Consider the following 27,315-nt stretch of genomic DNA (forward strand, 5'->3'; position numbering starts at 1 on the left):
CAAGAAGTACCAAAAAATTTTGCAGACACACACACTTACATAAGGATGTAGTTCTCTGTCTTTTCATCTTTCCATCAGATCTCAACCCCCCCCCCCCCCTCCTTTCTGTCCCTGCATCTCTCCCACACTTGTTCCTCGCCTTCTCTTTTGTCCCCTCGACCCCCCCCATCCCATTCTGGGCATCCTGTCTAGAGGCTGAGCTAGTGCTTTGTCACATTATTCTGCCTCTGAGTGAATTACTCAGAGTCCATTAGACTAATGAGCAGGCAGGCAGGCGGATGGGGGGGGGGGGGGGCGGGGGGGGGGGGGGGGGGGCTGGTAGGAAAGACGGGGAAGATGATATCGAGCGGCGAGTTAAGAGGGATGGAAAAGAGTGTGAGGAGGAGGGAAAGGAAGAAAGATTACAGTGGCGGAAGAGATGGACGACGGGGTAGTAAGGCAAGTAGAGAGGAGGAGGGTGAAAAATTATAATGGTGGGGGGGAAAAGGCGAAGAAAATACGAACAGACAACGACAATCATTTGTCAACGTCGAAAATTTGTCCGGTTCAGTCGATTCGTCCGGTTAAATCTGCCGTTAATCAGATTAAATTCATGCTGACAGCGCCATATTTTCTTTTGTATTTATTGTGTGACGTGATTACCTGAACACGGACAACTTTTTTATTGTGTGTGTGTTTTCTCTGAGTTAGGGTTCTTCCATTGACCCTTATAAAACAATGCGTTACTTGGAGACTTCTCCAAAAGATGGGGTCGAACTGGATTCAGTCACTCGATAGGATTCAGAATTGAGTCTTAAAAAAGCACATAGGAAAGCCGATTCATCGGATAATGGTGGGGCTCCAGTGGTTTCTGTATTGTTGGCACCCGTTTTTAACTTCACCCCTCCTGTTTGTTTACTTCCTGTCTCGTCGTCGGCCATTCTGGGTCTTGTCGCACACTTGATTTGTGTATTAATTATTTTTCATCCCATCCGGGTCTTTCCGGTAACTTGGGGTTAGTAGACAGCTTAGGTTATGGGGTTAGTGTTCACAGATTATGTAGTCAACTAGGGTCAGGGGTTAGTGCATAGGGTAGGTGACTAGTATTCATAGGTAGAAGGTAGGGTTAGTAACTAGAGCCTGACATCTATGGGTTTATCTCAATAAACAAACTGCTGATCCCATCGCCTGTATCAATGCCGTCGGGCAGGGCATGACCTGATTGTACCCAGACCATAATTACACGTAACCCTTTGGGTTGATGAACATCACCCAACTTCGTTTTGTCCCTGTTGTTTACTTCTTTCTTACAGCTAGCGCACTAACCAAAGCCAGGGGAGTTACTATTAACCGTCTTTGGCTAAATCAATGTAAGCATTTAACCTCCACTATTAGGGGCGGGAGTGGAAAAAAAAAAAAAAATAGGAAAAATCACATTACAATGTCATTGCGTGTCTTAATGCTGTATCTAAGGAGTTCCCGAAGGTTGGTCTTCAAATATATCTTGAACTTGCTTTAATTCTTGGCTGAGAAAACATGTGATTACATATTTGAAAACTGCACTTATACCATGCTTCACCCCGCTAATGGGAACGCTTGTACCAGTGCCTAAACTTTTATATGTAATGCGAATCAGCTGGACTGAAGGTTGAACATCATCATCTACAAAACAAACAGAAGGTACCACTATTCTGTTGTCCCTTTCCTAAGTGTCGCGTTAAGCCGGCCGAGACAGCTGAAAACGTAGGGAGTCTTCTTGCACTACTAGAGTCTTGAAATAACAGCTTATGGTTTCACCACGCGGGACACACTCACGCACACTCTCACTCACACACACACACACACACACACAGACACACAGGCAGCGTGAGGGAGAACCGTGGTCGGTCACAGTCGTGGACGAGAGACAAACACGACACAGTCGATTCCAAAAACAAGAACCCTGATATGTTGAACAGAAGGAATAAAAACAAACAACAGTGAGATTATCACAAATACAAGTCACACGAATAGACCAGTGTACACACACACACACACACACAAAGATGGATGAATGCATGCACACGCACATGCACTCACTCACTCACTCACTCACTCACTCACTCATTCACATACACACAAATCCCCCGAGGTAATGAGACATTTCTATTATTCCTCCGTGAAGATGACGCATTCCCTCCATAGCGCTTGAACTCAACAGTCACACAGGAAACACCAACGCAGAATAAATAATTTAAATAATATAAATATAGTCAGTGTATGTTTGTGTGTGTATGGAAATTCAAAACCAAGATAGAAGGCTTGGATGAAGTGAAAGGAGAGGGGGGTGAATGCTATGGAGGAGCATGTCTGGTGTGTCGGGTTCAGAGCTCAGTGCAGCGCTCCTGCTTGCTGTAGTGGTCGAACTGGCTCTTCCAGTGCATCATGTAGGATGACCAGCGGTGGAACTCCACTTTCCACTGACGCTCAGCCTCATCGATGTTGTCTGAAACACAGACGCACAGGGGATGTACCTTCGGGCCAACCAGAATACGACGAGAACCGTAACGTGGAAGTATTCCCTTTGACATGTCTCTGCGTAGATCAGGGGGTTCCATTTGGAACAGTTGGGAAACATTTTTTTTAAATCAATCAACAACTGGTGACATTTCTGCATGCAGCAAAAAAATTCATTTATTTGAGTCCTTCTTGTATTTATGAAAAAAAAAAAAAAAAACAGAAACCCCCCCCCGAACTTAAATATGCCAACAGCAAACCAAAAATGCCGTCCTCTCTCTGTGTGCTGTCATCCTTTTACCTGCGGGTACGGTCGGCGAATAAGAGCAACAAAATTTTTTTAACATGTTTTATTTAGATGTAACAAGATCGCCGTAATCAAATTTAAAATTACGTTTTAAAAATGAACCAATATAAAACATTTTAATTCCATGCTCATTAATTATTTTCAAAAGCCTCAGGGAGACGAATCAGAGGGATCAAAGATAATATGATCTATGATCATAGATAATGTGAATTTGATATCACTAAGATTAACCAATTAGTTATTAGCCTCAATGTAGTCTCCTATTTTGATAGCAAAGGTCAATCACTAAGATCTCTTCAATAAGGATAGCAGAATGCATTACTATATGGCGCTGACATGATGTGAAAACCATGTAAAAAAAAAAAAAGTGTGTCATCTATGAGTCAAAAGCATGAACAACTCTGGACTCTCTAATTTGATCTTCGGATCCAGAAAGATGAAAACACAATTACAGGCTTGTCACAGACCAAAAAATGCATAAAAAATGGCCAAAAACACCTGAAATGACCAAGATTTGTTTGTTGGAAGCATTAAGGAGCTGCATTGATCTGTTTGGCTCCACTGAGGCTGAGCAAGATAATCTGAACGTTCAAAAATCTTCCAACTATATGTTGGAAGTTGTGCTTATATTGCGCTGGACAATGACTGCCTGGGACTTGTTATCCATGTTGATTTTATATATTTATCAGAGGAGGATCGTCCGATACACTTGTCACAATTTGGAAATAACACATTTTGACTCATATGAGGTTGAACATGTCAATGGGACTGTTGGCAGAAGCCTATTGTGTGTCCAGATCATGACACAATGGGGTTTTAAAAGTGGAAATGGATGGAAAGGATGTTGCATAAATTGCCAAAATTGTAGATCCCACATCATCCAAGCGGGCTGATGTTTCTGTTCTTCCATGAAATTAGATGTTTTGCAAGACACTGGGTGCAGAACACATTTAACTCGTGTTTAATGTGAGCGTGGAGCAGTGGTAACTAGCTGGACAGTGCTGGTGTCCATCTGAACCAGCCGTTTGGCCTTTGACCAAATTGTTGCGAAGGTGCATGTATTTTCATACTTTCATCCTCCATAGTTTGCTTTTGCCGAATAAAATCACTTTTTTTTTTTCATTTTTTATTTCCCTTCATCTAGGTACCATAAATCGCCGATTCCATTTGCACTTATTGTATTGCTAAATTCTAAATTACGAATATTTGCCTTTATGTGAAGAGTTTGGTTGTTTAGAGAAAAGGTTTTGTTTACCGGTAATGTTGAGGAGGCGTGGTAAGAAGCGATTCCAGAAAGCGCACATCTGGTTTCTCAGACCCTTGTGGACCTTCATCTGCTCTGTATTGAGTCCGACATGTTTCTGCTCGGTAACGGTGAAGAGAGGCCAGCGCCTCCTGCTGTCCACGGAGCCGTCATGGTTCATGTTGGGATTTCTGGGGGAGGTGTGTGACAGTACAGTTAAATTCAGTGTAATGGGGTGCTGAGAACAAATAAACTTGGATAGAATTATCACTGTTTATTCTATTAATGGGGGTTTATAATAAGACGGTGTGGTTTAGGGATTCCCAACTTAGCCGTCTAAAAAAAAAAAAAGGTATGACGGGATGTTAAATATAATGATGAGGTGTATAAGTTACAGCAAACGCTGTCCCACTTTTGGCCACTGTCACAAAAACAGATTCAAGGAGGTCTCCTAGTGCTTATTTCACATGTCGCACAAACTACTGAACCAAAAGCCACGTCAAATCTGGGATTCACCTACAAGATATCATTTATGAAACAGGTCGGTGCATGATCCACATTAGCATTCTGCTGGAGCCACGGCAGGCCTTTACTTACTCTACTTTTCCCACCATGATTAGATTAAAAGAATGAATAATTCTGTGCAGGTTTTGGGGAGGCTGAACTAATGAGATTACAGTATGCTCCGACCTTGAGGAAACTGGGTTTGACATTATGATAGGCACAAAACCATCGGAAAAACAGATTTGTTCTGCTCGCAGTCTGATTTGCCTCCAAACCAAATCCAAACAAGACCTGTGTTGCACATTTGGCATCAGAGGAGGTAAACGATCAAGGCCCTATAACACAAAAGATCTTAAAAATTCCATTTGACTAAACCGAAAAACTGTAGTGCTCGACAAATGGCAAAATTTCACATCTCGCTAAATCAACCAGGCTCAACCAGTTAACCAACTTACCATTCACTCGATGAAAATAAACCATTTTCCTGAATGAATACATGATTTAAAGATGTACCGAAAGCTTATTGGGGGGGGAAAGATGCGAAAACAAAACATGGTTTAAAGACGGTGGCATGATTTTCTGAGAAAAGCATCCAAAAACAGTTGGACGTCATGATGTAGCGAACTGTTCCAGTATAGGTGCTTGTTTTGTCACGGGCATGCTCAGACTGCTACAAACTGTTTGAAAAATACTGAAAAGAATAGCACAGTGACCCTTCCCCCCTTTTTCCCTCTGACATCTCACCCGGTTCGTGCGAAGTTGGCCCAGTATCGCATCATTCGGCGGCTGAGCTTCTCTTCCTCAAGCGTGTAATTGAGTCTCTTCTCCAGCGGCAGGCCGAACACAAACTCGATCTCGTAGCCGTGAATCACGCCCATCCACTCGGGCCAGGCCAGGTTGGACGCTCTGTGGTCAAAGAGATACAGGAAGACCCCTCCTGCATAGAGAGGATGGCTGGTGTTAAATGGTCAGAACTGACCTGCATATGTTAGATGCTGATTATTTTAGGGGTCTGCAACGAAGAGCCATTTGGACCAGTTTCCCTAAAGTAAACACCGGGAGCTACACAACCCTTTTGAAATTTAAAAATTAATTTACATGACATATAACTTTTTTTTTTTGCAATTATTCTATGTTTAATCAAAATATGTGTTGTATTATTTTAAATCAATGAACACTGGGAGCTACACAACCCTTTTGAAATTTAAAAATTAATTTACATGACATAACTTTTTTTTTGCAATTATTCTATGTATAATCAAAATATGTGTTGTATTATTTTAAATCAATGAACACTGGGAGCTACACAACCCTTTTGAAATGTAAAAATTAATTTACATGACATAACTTTTTTTTTTGCAATTATTCTATGTATAATCAAAATATGTGTTGTATCATTTGAAATCAATGAACACTGGGAGCTACACAACCCTTTTGAAATTTAAAAATTAATTTACATGACATATAACTTTTTTTTTTTGCAATTATTCTATGTATAATCAAAATATGTGTTGTATCATTTGAAATCAATGAACACCGGGAGCTACACAACCCTTTTGAAATTTAAAAATTTATTTACATGACATATAACTTTTTTTTTTTGCAATTATTCTATGTATAATCAAAATATGTGTTGTATCATTTGAAATCAATGAACACCGGGAGCTACACAACCCTTTTGAAATTTAAAAATTAATTTACATGACATATAACTTTTTTTTGCAATTATTCTATATATAATCAAAATATGTGTTTTATTATTTTAAATCAATGAGCACTGGGAGCTACACAACCCTTTTGAAATTTAAAAATCAAAATATTTTGAACTCCAAAAAAAACGACGTTACTTTTAAGCAAAATACTCAATGTCTATTTGAGTATTTATGGAAAAATAAAAAAACAAACTTAAATGATCCACCGGCAGCAAAGCAAAAATGCAAAATGCCGTCCTCTCTCTGTGTGTTCTCTAGCTGCTTATTAAGAGCAACAAAAATATTTTAACCAGTTTTATTTAGAATATAACTGAATAGAATAGATTAGAACAATATTAATCCCCAAGAAAATTCTTTTGTAACATTACATACGTTCACTCTTAACATGATGTTGATTTTACTGCTGCCAAGTTTCCCTCTTGCAGAAAGGGGAGGAGTTATATAGTTTGATGTGAGATGTTACAAGATTGCAATAATCTCCAAATTTAAAATTACTAAAAGAAAAACCAAACAATGCTCGTTAATTATTTTCAAAAAAGCACAGGGAGCTGTGGGCTGCTGACCCCTGTTTTGATGGATGGAGTGACTACATCTTGATGGTATATTCTGAGAATGCTAACCAAAAACATGTCATTCTCAAGTTATTTGTTTTTGGCCCAAGTTCATTCTGAAATAAAACTACATCAGTTCTTGGCAGCCATTTGTTTTAGCACTGCTTAATCGCAGCCCAGTAACTTTTCAAAAGCAGTGTCCCTGATTTCCTGACTGAAAATGTGGATGACGGTCCAAACTGAGAATAAGATCTGCACCGTCTACTGTTGGTCCAATTTGTGACCAGATTGCAATTTCGCAATCCGGTAAGGAACTATACTGGATTCTATCTTACTTACAGGTAAGTAACTTACATACAAGTCTGATATCACTAGTTTTTAGTTAAAAAAAGCTTCTTCCATTAGAATAAAGAGAAAATATTTGAACTGAGCTTCAAATGCTGTCAAAAGGATTGGCATGGTGTCAAATCCTCGTACAACTGCAGCTGCTGTGATGGGAGTAAAAATAGAAATACATTGCATTTTCCAGTGCTATGTCACTGAATATGATCTAAAAAAAACAACTTTGTGATCTAAAAAAAAAATTCGTCTCTGACAAGACGAGGTTATGTTAAAATAACATGGGAGGCTGTCAGGAGTCGGGCACATAATTCCAATACATGACAGTCCTGATGCTGTTGCTATGTAACAGGCAGGGGACATTGATTTAAGGCATCTTGGGATTCCTAAAAATGTGTGATAAAAAAATTCTAGCAACCCAATCAATGAAACACCACTGCCACCCTGGTGATAATGTGCAGACTTTGATCTAAATGCCAGGGATTTGCTGAAGTCTACAGAAAGTAATGCTTGGAGGTAGCAACCGTGCTAATATATACTGTGGCACTTGATCAGTGCATAAAATGAATAGTTGTCCTGGAAATTAGGAGGGTTGGCCAAGCATGGCTCTGTTGGCAGTTACAGGGTTTACTGCAGCAAGTGCAACCGACAAGAAGTGCAGAGAGGCTCGGACGTAGTTGCCTAACCATCATAATAATGACCAGGTCTAAACCATTCTCATCAACTTTTGAGGAAAAAATGTTCAGATTCTGCCCGACATATCTAACTCACTGACCGAATGCCCAAACACATACCAAAGGATACACACTCGGATTACCTTGTGAGTTTCCCGAGATGCTCATCACTCCAGAGGCGGCTCCGCCACTGTTACCCTTGAGGGCGATGTTCTGGGCATAGGAGCGGGCGAAGTGGGCCAGTGGGCAGATGACGTTGTGGTCACCCACGATGTCGTCCATGGCGTCGCGGTTCTTCACGCCATTGTTCTCATCCATCCAGTCAGTGTACTGCAGCACTACTGCCTCCAGCCCAATGTCATTTGCATGGGGGACACTAAGCTTCACACCTGTTAAGCAGCATGTGATGAACAAGATGTACAATATTCTTCAGTGATCTGTCAGAGTATTGATGAGATATTGAGAAAATTAACTTTTGGTCTTTCATTTTTATAATATCTAAAGAAGTATGTAAAAAACATATTCACTCATAAATGAATACAGTGGCTCCTTACGATACGAATCAATTTATATACTTTTTTTTTTTTTTTTTATAAAAAGCGTGATTCGAGCAAATTTTATCCTTGAAATATGAAAAAAAAAATCATGATAAGAATACAAGAGCGAGAAAATCAAAATTCGAAATTTGTGCGGTACATGCCAAACAAGTTCCCACAACACAACAATACGCTTCCTGAAACTGCTGCATCTTCTGAATTGGCTCTGCTCTCAACATGAAGAACGCCTCGCAGCTTCTGGCAGTTCGTACAGTATGCATATCTGGATATAATTTATATATTTGTGCTGATTTTGTGTATTTTTTTTAATAATCATCAAATTTATTTAAGATACGAACATAGGAAATTACGAACCCACTTCTGGAACTTATCATATTTGTATCTTAACGTACCACTGTATGTGTTGATATAAGCACAATCTCCAGAAGCCATCTTTGCAAATAGAAGCATTTCGGTTGATATTAATTTGTGATACAAGGTATCTGATCAAGCATCACAAATCTGACCATAAATCATTTCTGTTGTTTGTATGTAAACAGTTCCAGCTCCATGCAGGTCTTTGGTGAATTATCAAGAAAAAGCTCACAATACTTGAGACAATCCAGCAGGCACCGGCATATTTACACAAACAATATTCATTTGGATTATAAGGAATAGGGCAAACAGGCATGTTGCCTGAAAGCGGTAACAGTTTTAGAAATGTGTTACAAGGATCTTTTACATGCCAATAAATCTGCAGGGATGTTCTGTGAGTGATGCATTTTCAGATTTGGTCAAATTTAGTGAGTGAGGTTCACCTTCCAGGAAGTCTTCTCTGGAGATAAGGCTTTCATTGTCCTTGCTGAAGCCCGGTGCACCGTACAGCAGAAAGTAGGAGCCCTCATCTTGGTTTACTCCGAGGAGTATCTGAGTTTCTTTATAGTTTCCAGAGTTGAGCATGGCCTCCGGAGTGTCGGGTAGAACCTCTCCATCGACTACGGGGACGAATGAAAACCGGAAGAGGGCTGACCATGGCAGGACCTATTCAAAACCAATGACAAGGGATAGAATTGTAACAGAATACTTTTTTGCTCATAGTGATTTCGTTTTAAGTGACAGGATATAATAAGAATGAGGAGTTAAGCTTCGGTTGGTTCAAGATTGTATTAATTTCAGGTTGTACTTCAAGTTTCTGTAAGAAGTAGGTACATAAAACAGAATGGTGACAGGTAACTCTGACTACATACTTTCATTTGGACACTTTTGAAATAATTCTTGTCACAGAAGAAAATGTCTCACTGTATGAACTGTTCTCAAACACGGATTATCAAACATACTTGCAATGCAAGCAGCATAGACACAATTCAAGGAGAAAATACATGAGTCAGAGTAACAGTGTTTTGTTCCACAACAGGATGTCATTATGGTATAAACAAGAAGATTAAAAAAAAAAAAAAACGAACTGCTTGTGAGAATGAAAATGTATGAGACTTAGTAGCGCTGTCATACTTGTCAGTTTTCTTTACCTGCCACTCATGGTCAATAAGTTCTTGAGGAGTTTTACCACGGAGGCAGTCCACTAGCTCGGTGTCGTTCCCACCATTGCAACCCACCAGCGAGCCAAGAAGCGTTGCCCGTCTACGTGCCTCAGCGGGGCTGACTGAGGCCCAGGGGGAGTTGGGGACCCCACTTTGCAGGATGGCCCTGGTGAACATTGGCCGGCTATCTGGTGAGAGGAGGTGGAACCCAACTGAAGCTCCACCAGCGCTCTCACCGAAGATGGTCACCTAATTCAATTGACAGAGTTGGTAAAGAATAATCTCAAACATACTTCCTTGTGTCCAAACAATAGAATTAAGAGACTGACTTGTTTAGGGTTTCCGCCGAAGTGATGGATATTGTCTTGTACCCACTGCAATGCCATCCTCTGGTCCAGCAGGCCAACATTGCCGGGAGCCTCAGACGAACCGGGCACAGCAAGAAACCCAAAGGCACCAATGCGATAGTTCATGGACACCACAATGACTGACTCACTGTGAGCAAGGTAGCGGCCGTCATAAACCTCAAGTGAAGAAGATCCACTGTAGAACCCTGGGAAATGGTCAAAAAGTAAACCAACCTGAAGTTATCTTTAAGAAATATCCATGACTGGAAAGCAAAGGTACAGTATTGCCTTGTCTTTATTACATTGGTTCCCAAATGATACTTAGGTATGGAGAAAATGTCCAATAATTCTGTGCATGGCATTTTGCCACATTGGAGTGTTTTGTGGTATTCTTAATTTCAAATCGAGAAGTACTCTTTCTTATGTCAGGGTATACCAAGTATCTTATGTGAGTTTTTTCGGATGGGTTCCACCAAAAACCATCTCATTGTCTGAGGTTTGAAAGGTGATTGATGTGTTTATGACTTCCTTTTCTATTTGTGGCTATTTATATGTAAGCCGTAGCTCGCCCAATGCTTGGTTACCTTTGAATTTTGAAACAAAGATTTGAGGTCAGGCTTCCAGTCTTTGATTATGAGGCTTTCGCATACAGATTCTAGGTTTCTGTTCATCCTACAGACTGTCGTTAATGAACTCATTCTGCTGCTTGAAAACTTCTATGTAAATCTTAATTCAATTTCATTTTGAGAACTGTCATCGATTTATACATTAAACCAGCGGCCCCCAACCTGTTTTGTACAAGGGACCAGTTTTATGCATGGAAATGTTTCTGCAGAGAGGTTAGACGTGTGGGGGTTCAAATAATAAAAACTTTTGTCAGTTCACAGTATTTAATCTGAATAAAATTACACTTTATATCAAGCTATTACAATAAATTGTTATTACTATTACAATAAATTACTATTACACTATAAATTCACCATATTGTAGGAGCTCGTTTACCCGCTACAAGACGGTTCTATCTGCGGGTGATGGGAGACAGTAACACTTGAATTATGTTACGTATATCCAGTCTTCTCCGTAGTCATGTTTTGGTGGCTGTCACTGCAGAAACCTCACCCCACAAACATATATTTGCTCATTTCCTCCCAAAAAAGGCTCTCCAGCAACTTCTGTTCCGTCTAATTTTTTTTCAAGGGCGAGCTTGGGCTAGCTGATGTGTGAGATGGCGCGACAGAGTAAAGTGCGGCGGTGAGGAAAATGTTGAAAGAGTCATTTTTCAAAATCAGATCAGGAATATCTAATGAAAAAAATATAATTTGTACCAAAAAAGATTTTCTTTGCGAGACTGGGGGTTGGGGACTCCTGCCTTAAACAAAGCAAAAACTATTATTTCTACGGCCCTCCTTGATTGATCTCCATTTACTTAGATTTTCCCATCCACTGTGAGAGAGGAGACATAGTTACATTATCCGTGTCAGCACATAGTTGGATTCCAAGATATTTGATGTTATACATTTGAAATGAGCTAAATAGTGTCTAATAAAACGCCCAGTATAAGCCCAGACTTATGGCTTTCAGTTCTATGACAATGTATTTATGTGATAAATCTTCAGTTAGGGACAGGAGAGAGGTTGATAACATTAGGTCTGAGGATGATATGAAAATTGCATTTGCATACAGAAAAAAAGTTCATGTTCTCTAGCATCCACCCTGGGTTGAGAAACCATTCGAGGTAGTCTGAGGATGACCTCCCTTCCACAAATTACTTGTCAAGTTCCACTGCTAGAATTATATTTCAAAATTCAAAATGACTTAGAAGCTCCCCCCGACCCAATGGTCCAATTACCGTTTTGTGAATACAATTTCTATACTAAAAGCCACTGCTGCTTAAACGACGATGCGGCTAATTTATGGACGTTTTGGGCTGATGAGATTCATGCCGGCAAAACATTTAGTCCCGTCACATTGGACCAATGAAATTCCGTGAAATTCCAGGACTGTTCAATTCATACACTGAGGAGGACACTTTAATGGTTTTAGTGCACAGGAGGAAGAAGATAGTGATCAGCTGTAGAAGGATAAAGCGGGGATAGAAAATGGAAGGACTTTTCCTTTTATTATTATTTATCTTTTTCATCAGCCCTGTTATAGGCACTGTTCAGAAAAAAAAAAACATGGCCAACTGCGGCTGCTAGTCAAGTGCGGCCTATGTATGGACACATATATATACTTATTTATTTTTAGCCAGTGCGGCTAATATTCAAGTGCGCTCAATAGTCCGGAAATTACGGTAGGTCATATTTGAAAAAGTATTTTCAAATGTACTGAATATAAAGAATTGTCTTCCTTTTAGCCACTCCCATTCAACTGCCTCCATTTGAAACCTCTCCTCTCGCAATGACTAACTTCCTGCCCTCTTCTCCTCCATCCATAAATCTCCTGTCTGGTCTTCCTCTAGGCCTCCTGCCCCGTAGTTCCAATCTCAGCATCCCTCTATACAGATCATCACCGTCCTTCCTCTGTGGATGTCCAACCATCTCAGTCTGAGTTTATCTCCAGAACATCTAACGTATGTTGTCTCCCTGATAGACTCATTCCCGATCTCACCCCTTCTCCTCACTCCCATCTTGAGATGAAATATAAAAGGACATTTGAGGCTTTGACAAACTGCCAGACAATTCTAGAAAGGGAATCATGGCTATTGACCCTTACTATTTAAATCAGAGGAAACCTGTTGACCTCAACTTGGGACATCATCAAGCAGTAGAAAGATCACGTCAAGGAAATCCTTAACAAGCTCTGCCTCTGGAGAATTCCAATGGTTTGCATTGACGTCTATCATCTTTATTATTTTGATACTTGTTAGCTTGTTTAATGCAACTCAATAAAGCCGGTAGTAGATCAAGATATTCAATATTCAGAAGGAGAATGACAAATTTAAAAAACACCTCGATAATTATTTATCATTAGATGACTCAACTTCTTGCCTGTTTGAAAGACAATGATGAGGGTGGTAGTATTTGAAGGTGCCGGAAAGATCAGTACATGTTATTAACTGGCGAGTGCCAAACACTCTTTAAAATCACACATTTGACATCATGTAAACTTTTCAATATCATTCATTTTGATTATAATAAAATAAATAATGGATAAATGTGTAAAACAAAATAAAGTTTATTTCAGTGGCAGGCCATGCATTTCACACCTAGGACTTCAGTGGTGCTCCATTTATCAATCCACCCCTAAATAACTGTTTTATGGCTATCTTATTATGCAGAAATGCAGTATTAAGAGCTACAGTATTACATTGCAGAGATAACTCAATATAGCCACAATAAATTGTTGCTGAAGAAACAAACCATATAAATTTCTTCTCTTCCTTCAGCCATCATGGATTGACAAATCAGCTATATATCAACAAAACTATATTTGTGTTCATGCAGCTCACTGCAGCCTGTCTCTCAGATGCATATACTCTCTGACTATCCAATCATAGGTTGTGTGACACGCTGGCCTTCTAGAAGGCCTTCTTAGTGTCGCAACTCAAAATCTGAGGCAACAGTTTCATTGACACTTATTTTGGACCAGAGCGCCTGGGAGTCTGATTCTGCAGGCCTCCAAGCAGATTTCTTTGACTTTGACCATCCCTGGCAACAAAGAATGGCAGAAATGTGATTGGCTAAATGCTTTAATATGAAAATACATGCCTGGAAGCAGAAGAGCCAGGGAAAAGGCTATGATAGGAAACATACAGACCATTTGGAATTGTTTAATAAATATTCATGGATAAAATAAAATAAAAATCAGCCTTTGATTCAGATATTTTTTTAGGCCAGCAGAGAAGGCCTTGCAAGCCTTGACGGTCCACTACTGGTATATTTAAATCCTTGTTTCTCAACATGAGTGTTGTTGCCGTGAATGCCAAAGAAGACCCCAAATCTCAGTTAGCAAGTGGACAAACTAAAGGGTAGAAAATGATTGATTTTGTCGAAACATCTTCTAAGTCTCACAAAACATACAAAATGCCTGCTAAAAACACCTGCAGATAGTGAAGGGGTAACCACATACCTCCACCGTAGATCCACACCATGACAGTGAGATTGTGGGGCCTGGGTGTGGGGGGAACCCACACATTCAGGTAGAGGCAGTCCTCACTCATATCCTTGTTGGGGTTCCACATCTCAATGCCCGGGAAACCGGGGTAAGTGGTGTCCACAAACTGATAGCAGGCATTAGGGTAGGTGATAGCATTATATACTCCTGACCACAGGCGCTTCGGCTCAGCAGGACGGAAACGCTGCTTCCCCACTGGAGGCTCAGCAAAGGGTATGCCCAGAAAAGCGGTGACGTAGCTTCGCTCCAGCACGGGAAGACGTGTCCCACGGATTTGGCCAGTTTGTATCTGAACGATGAGGTCTGCCTCGCTCTGAGAGGAGCAGGGGGGGAGGAGGACACAGAGGAGGAAAGGAGAGAGAAGGAAAACAACGGAGGTCTGCATGTCTGAGATAGAGTTGGTTGTCGAGGACGAAGCAGTGGTTGTGATTCCCGCTCAAATCAGGGAGGGAAGGGTTTCTTCTGCTTCTCCTCGGATCTGCGGACACAAACACAAACAGAAGCTCACGTGATTACAGTGGCACAGGGGAGGAGAGTAGGTTAATAGATATAAATGTTAAAGTGAAAAGTGAAGAGATTCAAGTATTTCAGTGTCTGAAATCTAAATTCTGAAAATAAGGGTCACATATCTCTATCTTCATTTCATACTCAGGCTCTACGTGTATATTAGCCAAAGGAAATAAGAAAATACCTCTACTGACTTCAAGATATTAATTTCTTTCTTCATAATATTCTGAAAACACTGATATTAGATGTCGGTCATTGCAACGCTGAAAAAGCCCAGGGTTTTAAATAGTGTACTTCAAAGCAACAAAACAAGGCATGAACAATGGTCTCACCTGCTTCCCCTTAGGGTGAGGCATTGGTTGGTTGTTTTTTTAGTTTTAAATGACATGTTTTGAAACAAGATACATGTCAATGTGTGACAAACTATTATGAATAACAATGCAGACGCAAGGGCACACAAGTCAGTATTCTCCTTGTGCTGTTACCAAGCCTGGATAAAGTCAGAAGGTTGTGTCTTGAGGGTCATCCGACATAAAACGTATGCCAAACTAAATCCATGCCATGACTTTCGTACCAGACCGATCACAGTGGTTAGTGATAACAACCACCACCACCATTGGTGCTGATAACCTACAGTGTACCGGTGGAAATTGGGCTACCGTGGGTGAAGTGAAGGACAGGTGGAAGTCAAGAGTGTAGGATTGAGAGTAGGGACTTTGAACGTTGGAACTATGACAGATAAAGCTAGAGTCAGTTGTTATGAAGCAGAAGAGGAAGGTGGCTATTTTGTGTCCAGAAGACCAGGAGGAAAGGTAGCAAGGTGACAAGGTGCAGGTTTTAAGTTGTAATATCATGGTACTGACAGGAAGAGAAACTGAGTGTAAGTTATATTGAAGGAGAAGTTTGTAAGGAATATAGACCGATGAGTCTGAAGCTAGAAATTTAAGGTATGATGCTCAATGCTATTAGTGATTCTGTAACACAGGTGAAATGTGAGCCAGAAGAGACGGAGGAATTCTGGAGTGAGTTAGATCAAGTGTTGCAGAGTATTCCCAGAGTTTTGAGAGTGGTAATTGGTGCAGACTTCGATGGACATGTTGGGTAAGACAGTAGAGGTAATGAAGATGCGATGGGCAGGTTTGGTATCCAGGATGGCAACACAGGTACAGATGGTGCCAGAGTTTGGGAAAGGGAAAAGACAGGAACATACAGTAACTTCTAAGAGCGGTGGTAGAAGCAAATGGGTAGACTAATGTTGTATAGACTATGTAATCTGAGGGAGATCTGGAATTGCACAGTAGTAGGAGGACTCTGGTGACAAGGAAGATGATGAGGACAAAAGCAGAGCAGAAGAAAAAGTGGGGGAAGCTGAGGTTAATACTTGTATGTCAGCTTTATGACCCAGGCGGGTTATACCGAAAACGTAACTTTATTCAATGTACCACAGTGAATTACCCTTGGGGTTGTGGAGTTCAAGAGGACCATTTTTGCATTCTGGCAGGACACACCAAGAGCTGAAAGAGGCCACTGCCACATGGAAACATTATTATCTTGGAGTCATTCTGAAACACGTCGTAGCGGACGGTAAAAGTCAAAGTAACTGGATGCACGGGAGGATCCGAGGCTTGTGAAATGCTTTTAGCAATGGACAGGAGCCAGCATTTGAGTCAGCACCTTGCTGGTCTGCAGCTACAGAACAGGCATGAACCTTCTTGGTGTTCAGGCACATCAGTCGGCCATTGTCACTTGTTAACTGATTTTTTTTTTTCTTTCTTTCTTTTTAACTACTTTAAGTCGGAACTGATCACTGGAAGATGTACTACACAGATTAACTAGCTGCCGCCACAACTTTGTTTCTGTCATAGCTGCTCATATATTTGTTCTTGGCCATTTTTCTTGTATCTGGCTTTGAGAATAAAATATTTTTTTTGCTGATTTACTATTCTGGCAGGTTCCATTTCAACCATATAATCAGTGTTTTCAATTCACCTGTAAAATCAAAATGTTAAAGCTTATTAGTTTAACAGTTATAACTGGGAGAAAAATTGAAATACCAAGGCGTTGGTTGCTTTCGTTGTGTACTTTCTAATATTTCCACCCATTCCTGAGTTCATAGGAAGAAGGCAAACTATCGGTAGGCTGGAACTCAATGGGCACGAGTGTTTTTAGCAAATGTCAAATCAAATTTTACCCGCTTGAATGAAAATGTTACTTTTTCATCATATTTATTCTTTACAGTAAGGCATTTCTTGATAGTTTAGATTTGAGATGAAAACCTTTCCCTTCCGTTGGATTACATAAAACACAAATATCATTACATAATAATGTAGTGGGTGGCACGTTGGTGCAGGGGGTTAGCGCTTCCACCTCACAGCAAGAAGGTCCCTGGTTGGATTCCCACGTGGGGGCCTTTCCGTGCGGAGTCTCCATGTTCTCCTCGTGAGTGTGTGGTGTTTCTCAAGGTTCTCAAGGTTCCTCCCACAATCCTAACACATGCAGGAGGTTTATTGGAGACTCTTAAATGCCCAGACGTGTGAATGAATGGGTGAATGGTTGTCTGTCTGTATATAACCCGAGAATGAGGGTGTGAATGGCCGTCTGTCATTTTGGTGATAATTATTTATGGGTCCATTTATTGGATCGACATGTTTTCTACAGACTAGTAAGTCATAATTGCATATGATTTGCGGACACTTTATAGCCTTGACTTGTTACTTAGACACTTTATAGTTTTATTTGTATTTCTTATTCTCCCCCCTTTTTTATACTGTTTATACAATTTCCTACTATTATTTATTATTGTTACGTTTTACTTGAAACTCTGGCACAACAATTTCCTTCGGCTTCGGGATAATTAAAGTTATTCTTATTCTTATTCTTATTTGGATATGATTTTCTTACCTTCTGGGATGGTGTACAGAAGCCAAAAAGAAAAGAAAAAAAAAAACTAAAGAAAATGATTTTGCTTTTACTGGAAATTTTATTTGAAACAATAACATGGACTAAGAACTCTACTTATGCGACATCTGAAGGAGGAGCTTCAGAAATCATACAATCCGGAAAACGGCAAAGTCTTCATTCAAAGTGCATTAATGATACAGGCAAATTAACATGTATCAAAGAGTAAAAACACAAAGCTAAGTCAAACAACCAATGGGATACAAATACAATATACATAAACAAATTATGTAAACAAATTTGACCCAATGTTTCAATACAGACAGGTAAACATAACTTTTTTTTTTTTTTTTTTTGGGGGTCTTCAAGCAAAATTCTACTTTAAATACCAGCATTGTAGCTGTTTTACAGAAACAAACAACAAAAATACTACAGGATAGGGAGGGTTATTGAGGACCCCAATCTTCATGATAAGACTATTGATGCTGAAGGTTCAAGAGCAGCAGAAATCATGGTTACATAGAAGGAGATGTGTGGCTAAATTCAACGGCCAAATTGTGAAGATCACAAGTAATGTGATGGCTCAGCGGTTGTCTTCGAAGTCGAAGTGAAATTCTCGATTTTTTGCAGATAATGTGATTTTTTCGGCTTCATCCGACCGTCATCTCCAGCTCTCACTTTAACGGTTCTGAGCTGAGAGCACCATCAAATCGGGGAACCATGGTTCTCAGTTGGGAAAGAGTGGAGTACCCTCTCTGGGTCAGGGATGAGATCCTGCCCAGGCAGAGGAGTCCACGTATCTCAGAGTCTTTGTTTATAAATAAGGGAAGCTGCACCGGCCTCTCGTGGTGAAGGAGCTGAGCTGAATGGCCAAAGACCAGGGACACACTAAGGGGACTTAGTCTCTCAGCTGGCCTGCGAACTTCTCAGGATTCCCTCCAAAAGAGGTGGACGAAGTGGCCGGAGAGAAGGAAGTCTCGGTCTCTCTGCGATCCGAAGAGGCAGAAGGTGGATGTGTGGATTTGTTTGTAGTGAGAGAACCTACACGGTGACCAATTTTGGCTCTTCTTGAATAAAAGGGAATATAAATAACGATCGGGGTGTCAGTTTTCCAAGATCAGATCTTTACTGATTATTAGGCCACCAACAAATAATAACAAAAATAAGATAGTGCTGCTATATAGCCTTATATTGACCACTTAAGCACAAAAGCGTGAATCATTACAGTATTTCAGAGATTGGTTGAGAAGTTAATAAATATTTAAACTTAAACAGATAGAAGGCTAGAAGAATCTCAAAGAATGAAACTTTTATTTGGAGAACAAGCAAAGGGGAGATTCAACAACTCCTAAACTGAAGCAGCAGAAATTGGGATACTACGTCAAGATACATACAACTACGTCTTGACCTCCAATATAATTTGATGATAGCTTATCGTGCGTTAGGCCGGTAAATCCCCTCCATGTCCTTGAGATACTAAAATACCCATCAGACTGTTTGTACTTCCTCTCCCAATATAAACTACTTTTCATCGCAGCCCTCGGACAGAAATACACCAACCTTTAATAATCAATCAGTCGAGTCTGAACGTGTAGAAGCGGATAATGTTTCATGTGCACGGTGTTGGTTATATTGTACAACACGTGTTAAATACAATACGATCAAGCGGCTCCACATCTCAGAGTGTGTGTGCAGCTCAGCCGGACAAGGAGAAACACCAACACTGATGGATTGTCGAACCGTGGAAATGGAAAAGTGTGTGGGACACAGGAGGTGACACTAAAATAGATCCTTTATGCAACAGCAGGGAACGGGTTCAGAAATAGTATTGATACTGAACACACACGGACACACATGCACATACACACTCGCACTGTGACAACTACACATTGCAAAACATAAATAGCAGCGTCTGAGCCAACAGGTGAGCGACAACTGCCTTAGGCATTGTTGTGATCAAGTCCTAACGTGACGGTAAATGAGCTCGGTGGATGATGGTCTGACACAGGATCTTGACATTAGTCCACGAAACTCATCTCTGAATCCAAGAAATACACCTATGCCTTTTTGTTTATTGCTACATACAACCAAAGAAACCCGAACAGCCTACCCAAGATTAATTTTCTTTTTCAACATTGACTAATCGATCAACAATACACGCCCCCTCCCCCGAAGAATCCACAAAGATGTTTCTTAAATAGCAAAATGTGCTAGTTAAGACGCCAGAACTTTTTTCTCACAAGTGTCCCGGAACTATTGTGTGGTTGATCAGACACTTGAAGAGGATGTGGTTAATGCGGAAAAGCAGAAGTGGTACCTTATTCTTCTTCTTTTCCTTTCGCCTTTCCCTCCAGGGGTCGCCACGGCGAATCAACTTTGTCAATCTAACCCTATTCTCTGTATCCTCCTCTCTCACACCAATTACCTTCATATCTTCTCTCACTACGTCCATAAATCTTCTCTTTGGTCTTCCTCGAGACCTCTTGCCTGGCAGCTCCAATTCCAGCATCCGTCTACCAATATATTCACCATCCCTCCTCTGTACATGACCCAACCATCTCAGTCCGGCTTCTCTGACCTTCTCTCCAAAACATCGAACATGTGCCGTCCCTCTGATAGACTCATTCCTGATCCTATCCATCCTGGTCACTCCCAAAGAGAACCTTAGCATCTTCATCTCTGCAAACTCTAGTTCTTCCTCCTGTCTTTTCATCATTGTAACTGTTTCTAGTCCATCCAGCATCGCTGGTCTCACCACTGTCTTGTACACCTTTCCTTTTATTCTGGCTGATAATCTTCTATTGCTTTGTACACCTGACACTTTTCTCCACCCATTCCAACTTGCTTGAAGCCATTTCTTCACCTCTTTTCCACACTCTCCATTGCTCTGGACTGTTGACCCTAAGTACTTAATATCCTCCACCTTTTCTAATGTCCATGTAAACATTTTAAATGGACAATATATTGACGTAATACAGTAAATCAGGTATGTGGTCACCTTTTTTTACAGTATGAAAGTAGCATGATCGCCGGGCTGCCACTATCCATTTCTCTGGCCGTCAAATAACATTAATCTGGATCATTTTGGGCTCTTCTGATCGAGGTGGAGAATATCTCACAGTCCCCAAATTGAACGAATCAGACTTCAATTCAGGCTTTCCTTGAATTAGTCGCCGCTGTCATATTGCTGCAGTTTGTCTGTTTGGTCTTCGCCTAATAGAAGGCGACTTCTGCTGTGTCGCATTAAGACATTGTAACCGGAAGATCTCCAGCCTGCCTTTGCTCATGCGTGTCTGTTACAACACATTACATTATGTCTCGGTCATTTAATAGAAATAAGTCCCGTTGAACACCAAAAGGTTTCAGTTCTTTGCTACACTTGATGTCACAAAGATATTAAGATCCAAGTTTCCACTAACCTTTATGGATTTCTTTCAAACGCATTCTAGTAAATGATGCATCGTAACTCCTTTCCTTTCCCGGAGTGACATTAAAGAAAATTGATTGGCTTTATAAAAAATGCACAAACTGTGTTAGCCGCGCGCTAATGCTGATCTAATCACCGCTGTGTAAATAGGTGGAAAGGATGGATACGGGGAAGATGTTTTTCAGGGGGGCTGCATGCCACGCAATTATTTATAGTAGTGACAGCTGGGTGGCGGACACAACATAGAGGAGGTAGGGTAGAGGAGTAAAGGCCTCTACATGCTGTAGGAGAAGAACTCTATTCACGCTCCCAAAGTTCCTCGCAGCCACATCGCTGGAATCTGACGGAAACAATGAACGTTGCTAATTTGTCGCAAATCTTGCCTTCCTCTATGCCCTCCTAGATGTTTTACAAACATTCCCATACTTTATCCTTTCATACTTTCATCCTCAGATCTATCCATCGCGGTACAACCTTTCCCGGCAGCAGGAAAGGTTGCGAGAAATACGTTTTTCCCGGATGACGTGCGGAGAACAAACTGCAGGAACCGGATCGCATCATTTTGTTCTCGCAACTGTGAGAGGCAGACCTAAGCTCTTGCTTCTTGCGCTGGATATAGAGGACTTTAAAAGAATAATGGCATTTTCCAGAAGGTCTGGTTATCTGGGGTTTGACGGTGTTCACGGCTGGATCATCTCCAGCAGCGATTGGCCTCCAGGGGGACGATCTGCATCGTAGATAGATGTCAACAAACGCTTCAAGAATCTCAGATCAATTCAACTTATGTATTCCACGAACAGCAGATTTCGACTTTTCACAATCCTGCGAGATCTTTTTTTTTCTAAAGGACTGCAAAGACAGAAAATCCACTCTTGGTCATATGAAGGACTGCATTTTCACCATTTTAGTCCTACATTGGTGTTCTATGGGAGGGGAATAAACCCCCCATACACCGACATGCTGTGAATGCCTGCAGTGGTAGGTATCTGTCTTCTCCAGCTCTGATCAAATTTGATAAAAACACAGTAAGATTTAAAGTTCAGGAGGACCTACACTTATTCTGGCAACATCTCAATGGTTCTTCAGTCGAGCACAGATACGAGGTGTTGACTCAGATATAGCACATTTCTGAGGATTTTCTTCTTCTTCTTTGGCGGTGGCCATGCCAAATCATCACCAACTAACTTCATCTCCTTTTCCCCTCCATCTGTAAACCTCCTCTCTGGCATTCTTCCACTCGGATTTTCACTATCCCTCCCTTGCCCATCTCCAAACCAGCTCAGTCTGACTTTATCTCCAGAACATCTAACATGTGCTGTCCCTCTGATGGACCCGTTCCTCTCCATCCTCATCACTCCCAAAAAGAAACATCTGTCAACCTTTCTGGGAGAAAGTTCTGTAAATGCCTGCACATTGAGAGATCTGTTCTGGAAAGATAGGTTATCTTTCACCTCTTATAAAACCTAAAAAAAACTTTCTCTTCAAAGATAAAAAGAGTTTACGAGCGCGCGCCCGACAGCATGGAATGATGCAACATCGCAAACACTTTCCCCGATGTTGCGCAGAAGGTGTTTTTAAATTCACAAATTATATTGAGAATTTAGGTCATATATTGGCAACTAGGCCACAGCTGTAGATATTAATTATGCAGGTGGTGCTGTGGCAGTTTGTGCAAAATGAACCCCAAACCTCATCCATCCATTAATATTTACAGCTCCGGTTGAATCAAGCATACCGTGGTATGTTCACTTCATCGGGACAACAGGAAGAAGTTACAGTTCTTCAAAATACAGGTGAAGAAGCAAATACAACAGCAGGAACAACAGTCCAAAAATATGTGGGAGGTTCATAGGAGACTCTTCAATACTGAGCCGTGTGAATGAAGAGTGAATGGCTGCCTCCATGTGACGCGTAAATAAGAGAATGAGAAGTTGCATTTGTCTATAAGACAGTTGAATGCAAGACTGAATTGTTGTTTGTCTCAAAAACACATGTAAAGGAAAGCATGAGTGGCTGTTTGTCTCCATAAATGATGTTTAAATTGGAGGGTGAATGGTTGTAAGTATCTAAATGAGAATGAGAATAACTTTGTTTATCCCGAAGGAAATTGTTGTGCCGGAGTTTCAAGCAAAAACATAACAGTAATAGAAATAGTAGGAAGGAGGAAGAATAAGAAATACAATGAAATATAAATTGTCTTAATTGTTAACTACAAAGATTTGAACATTCCCTGCAGCTGAGGGAAGAGGAATTAAAAATGAAAAAAAAAATTAAAATTAAATAAAAATTAAAAATGATGTATGAATCAAAGCCCCCCCTGTTCCCGAGTACAGAACAAGCGGTGCAGGTAATGAATCATAAAACATCCCTTTAAAATAAAGAATAACGGCCATCTTTTTCCTTTTGTTTGACTTTATTATTGATTTAACTGCTGGTTTTAAACTTTGAAATTAACAGCTGGTTTAACAAAGACATTTTTTAAGAATATTAGAACACAGAGCACCAATTACGTATCTTAACAACTTTATTGGAATTATGTTGAGACAGAGGTGGACGGTCTGCACTCAGTGGAAACCGCAGGGCAAACTGTTAAAAGATGGTGGAAAAGTAGCTCTCATGTCAAATTCTTTGTCTAAAAATAAGTTCAGGAAACTCTTAGACAGAGTCGGAGACAGAGGCTTCACACAGGGAGAGGAAATAAAACCAAAACATCTAGAACTGAAATTCTCTTTCTGCTGCGTGTTCTTCAGAGGTCATTCTGGGCCCGAGATTACTTTAGTTGCCGCGATGAGGATTAATATCAAGCACAGCAGTCGCCATTCAATCTTAAAAAGACGCCATTTTTCCCCGGAATACGAATGAAATTCCCGCGACGGGAGGACGAGACGTGCCGATCGGGACGACTCCGAGATGTTTGGAGGTGATTGAGTGGAAAGAGGGGAGACCCCGAGCGGAGGGAAGAAAGTGTGTCACATCTCAAATTAGATGAGGAATTTGTGTCTGAAGTTCACAGGAGTATTGGTTTCACGGGGGGCGGGTTGGGGGGCGGGTGGGTTAAACCAGTCAGAATCACCAGCTGTTTTTCCATACGTACATTCATTTGGGATTATCCATAGATCCTCTTTTGCGAGTAGATCGAAATACGCTGAACTTTAAGGACCCGCGCTGTTTTTCCGACGACGGCCCGTTTGAAAATCCCCCGTCTCGATTTCACGACCCGAAACAACAGCTTTGCGGTGCCTTGGAAGGGATATTGGCCTTTTGTGAAGAATCTCTGGCTGGAAAAATGAAGATATCGCCAAATTAGAGGTGGCTATATCATCTCATCGACGACAATCCTGCTACATATTTACTTATGCAGGATTCATTTCAACTTTTTTTGTAAAAGCAATATCAAACTAGTACCGCCAGATGGCGCACTGCAGCCACTGGGAGCCTTTTCTAATAGTCGTTCCACTTTTCTTGACTTGATCGCACATGAGCGGCACCATCCACGACAGAAAAAGTATAAAATCAAGAGCGTCGGGTTTTCAACAAAGAAAGGACCGCGAAATAATTTCACTGAATCGCGACCATTTAGCAAGCTAATAATGCTGGCATCTGATAAAAGAGACACTGCTGCTGCAGGGTTAGCAGATAACTCACATACACGGTAGAACTTTTTTTTTTTTTAAGTCCTGAATCTACTATCTGAGACGACGGCACAAAAGCAAGCTTTTGTAAAATAAGAATGACAAACAGATCATTTTTTGCAAATCCCCATGCCAGTTGGTGCCATTTCCTCCGTCAGTCAGTGATGTAGAAGCTCCACGGGAATCACAACTGATCGCTGGTCCAAAGGAGAATTTCACCTCCGTCAAATTGGAGGAGTAGAACGGGACTAAAAACCTCTAGGTCCTCCGCCAGAAGCAGGAACTTTGTTCTGGCTCCAGAGGCTGTGAGAACAAAAATGACGTGATTCTTTTCCTCGCAGCTTGTTCTCCATGCGTCATCTGGGCAGAACTTTGGGTGTCCGACAACTACTGCGCGATTGGTCAGATACTTGAAGTGGGCGCGGTTTACTGCGGAAAAGCAGAAGTATTACCATTCCTGCTTTTCCTGCTGGCGCAAAAGGTTGTGGAGTGATGGAGATTTCTAGGGATGAAAGTATGAAAAACCTATGTAACACATCTTGTAAGGTGCATAAAGATGGTTGGTAATTTTTGGGAAGAGGAGCTCAAACATTGAGCACAGAGCGTTTGTCGCAAAAGACGGGGACATCTTTGTGACAAATTGGCGAAGGCCAAACGGCGCATACCGATGAAGAATCTATGAATTTCATTTGGCCAAAACGAACTTCTTGCTTCTTGTGGAGGCCTTGGATCCCACATGTCCCAAAACCCACGAGGAGGGGAGATCCTGCTGCTATCTGGTTCTACTTCTGAGGGAGTGTGAGGAACCTGAGAGGGACCAGCTGACGTTGTCCTGAGAATTTCCACTACAAAACTGTCACCAGATCTTGATGTGCCGGCAAGAAAAGACAGACCGCTGTTCTCTTTGAATCCATCAATGGTTGGTTGTTTTTTTTTTAATTTATGAATTTAAAGTAGGTCAACGGTAATAGACTTCACATTCATTTTATACTTTATACTGCCTCATTTTTCCCCTCATCCGTTTGAAAAACTAAATGTGGCCGAGGAGTTTGCCCATGTCTGGCCAAACCAAGTTGATTTACAACAATACAGGAATACAGTGCATGTTTGCCTCACAGGACTGGTATATTAAATTTAAAGCCAGTTCATCAAATGAAGAAAGCATCTTCAAATGATGGTGCTGTCTTGGTCTGTTTGTCTTTGCTGACATCATGAATCTAGAAGTCTCATTTTCCTTACGGCCGCTCCCATCAGGGGTCACCATAAAGAAACATCTGTATCGGTTTGTCTATAATTGTATGGTATAGATCGGCCGCATGGATACACATCACCTACAGTGACTGACAAAGAGATGCGGCGTGGCTGGAACGTATCGCGGTTGTCATTAGGCGAGAGGCGGGTTATAGCCAGACAGCGAATCATTCAATCTTTCCTTACACATCTGGACAATTTAGGGTCTACAGTGAACCTCCTGCATATTTTTGGACTGTGGGAGGAACCCGGAGAACCAGGAGGCCACCCACCCACGAAGAGAACATGGAAGACTCCACACAAAAAGACCACTTGTCAGAATCAAACCAGGGACCAGAGAGATGTATTATACACTGAATATTGATTGAGAAGTTACGTTTGGCCGGTAATTGGAAAATTAGTGATTGCGGGTGCTTTTATACAGAAGGAGGTGTGGAAGAAGACGAGGGATTGGAAGAGACGGCCTAAGATCACCGAGGTAACAGTAGAGAATGTCTCACACAGGAAAGAAGTGCCAAGCGCAAGGTCACGATAGATTATCATAAATGTCAGTAAACTTAAAATCAGAGGTAACCACCTCTGATATCCGTACTTGTTAGAGCAACAAAAACATGGATGATGCAAGAAGCACCATTCAGACCTGATCTCTGGACCTTCGTAACAAGAGCCGCGATACATTTAATGGGATATATTCTAGTGGATCGAATCACCGCCTCCTGTGTTAGGAACATTCTGCTGATACTAAGGGTCACGTGTAGCTGGATGGAAAACGATGGTTTAACGGTCGAGACCGACGTCCAGAAACAAAGACCTCAATCTGGGATCTGACTCGAAGGGCGTTCGTCTCGGTCAGTTCAAAGCGAGCGCAGATTTTATGGATGAAACGAAAAAGAAGAACGGGCAGCAGATGGCAGGAAATTGCATTGAGCCTTTTCGATATCGAATTGAGCCGTGGCGTGCGGACGAAGCAGAGGCGGCTGCGCATCGTCCTTGGACGACACGATCTAACAAAGTTACAGAAGGCCACGGGGCACAACCCTGAACCGACCGATGTGGTCAGATTGAGTTTATCTTTTTATCTGCTTGAAGGGCAATAAAGTTGAGACGTCGGTCACGGGTTAGCTGGAAAATGCTACCAACGCTACTCTCCCAGACGACGCTCTCCGAGAGTTCAGATCAACGTCGGGATGTGGGATTCTTTGAAAGATTCAATGACATCAATTGAATTTCATACTTTTCAAGAAAATAATATTGTACT

General features: G+C 41.2%; 1 protein-coding gene across 1 annotated transcript in view; it reads right to left on the bottom strand.

The window, feature by feature from the left end:
• Positions 1-482: 482 nt before the first annotated feature.
• ache (acetylcholinesterase (Yt blood group)) overlaps positions 483-27,315 on the bottom strand; it is a 28,622-nt gene continuing 1,789 nt past the window's right edge. The window contains exons 2-9 of the mRNA XM_086166484.1: positions 14,298-14,820; positions 10,209-10,432; positions 9,868-10,128; positions 9,160-9,382; positions 7,949-8,194; positions 5,274-5,466; positions 4,038-4,216; positions 483-2,464 (exon numbers count right to left, since the gene is read on the bottom strand). Of these exons, the coding sequence (XP_086022610.1) occupies positions 2,343-2,464; positions 4,038-4,216; positions 5,274-5,466; positions 7,949-8,194; positions 9,160-9,382; positions 9,868-10,128; positions 10,209-10,432; positions 14,298-14,727 (1,878 nt within the window). The 5' untranslated portion in view covers positions 14,728-14,820 and the 3' untranslated portion in view covers positions 483-2,342. The remainder of the gene's footprint in view (positions 2,465-4,037; positions 4,217-5,273; positions 5,467-7,948; positions 8,195-9,159; positions 9,383-9,867; positions 10,129-10,208; positions 10,433-14,297; positions 14,821-27,315) is intronic.

The sequence above is a fragment of the Fistularia commersonii genome, chromosome 19, assembly GCF_037954325.1.
Source record: "Fistularia commersonii isolate RoL2024-O1a breed Wild chromosome 19, RoL_Fcom_v1.0, whole genome shotgun sequence".
NCBI classification, from domain to species: domain Eukaryota; kingdom Metazoa; phylum Chordata; class Actinopteri; order Syngnathiformes; family Fistulariidae; genus Fistularia; species Fistularia commersonii.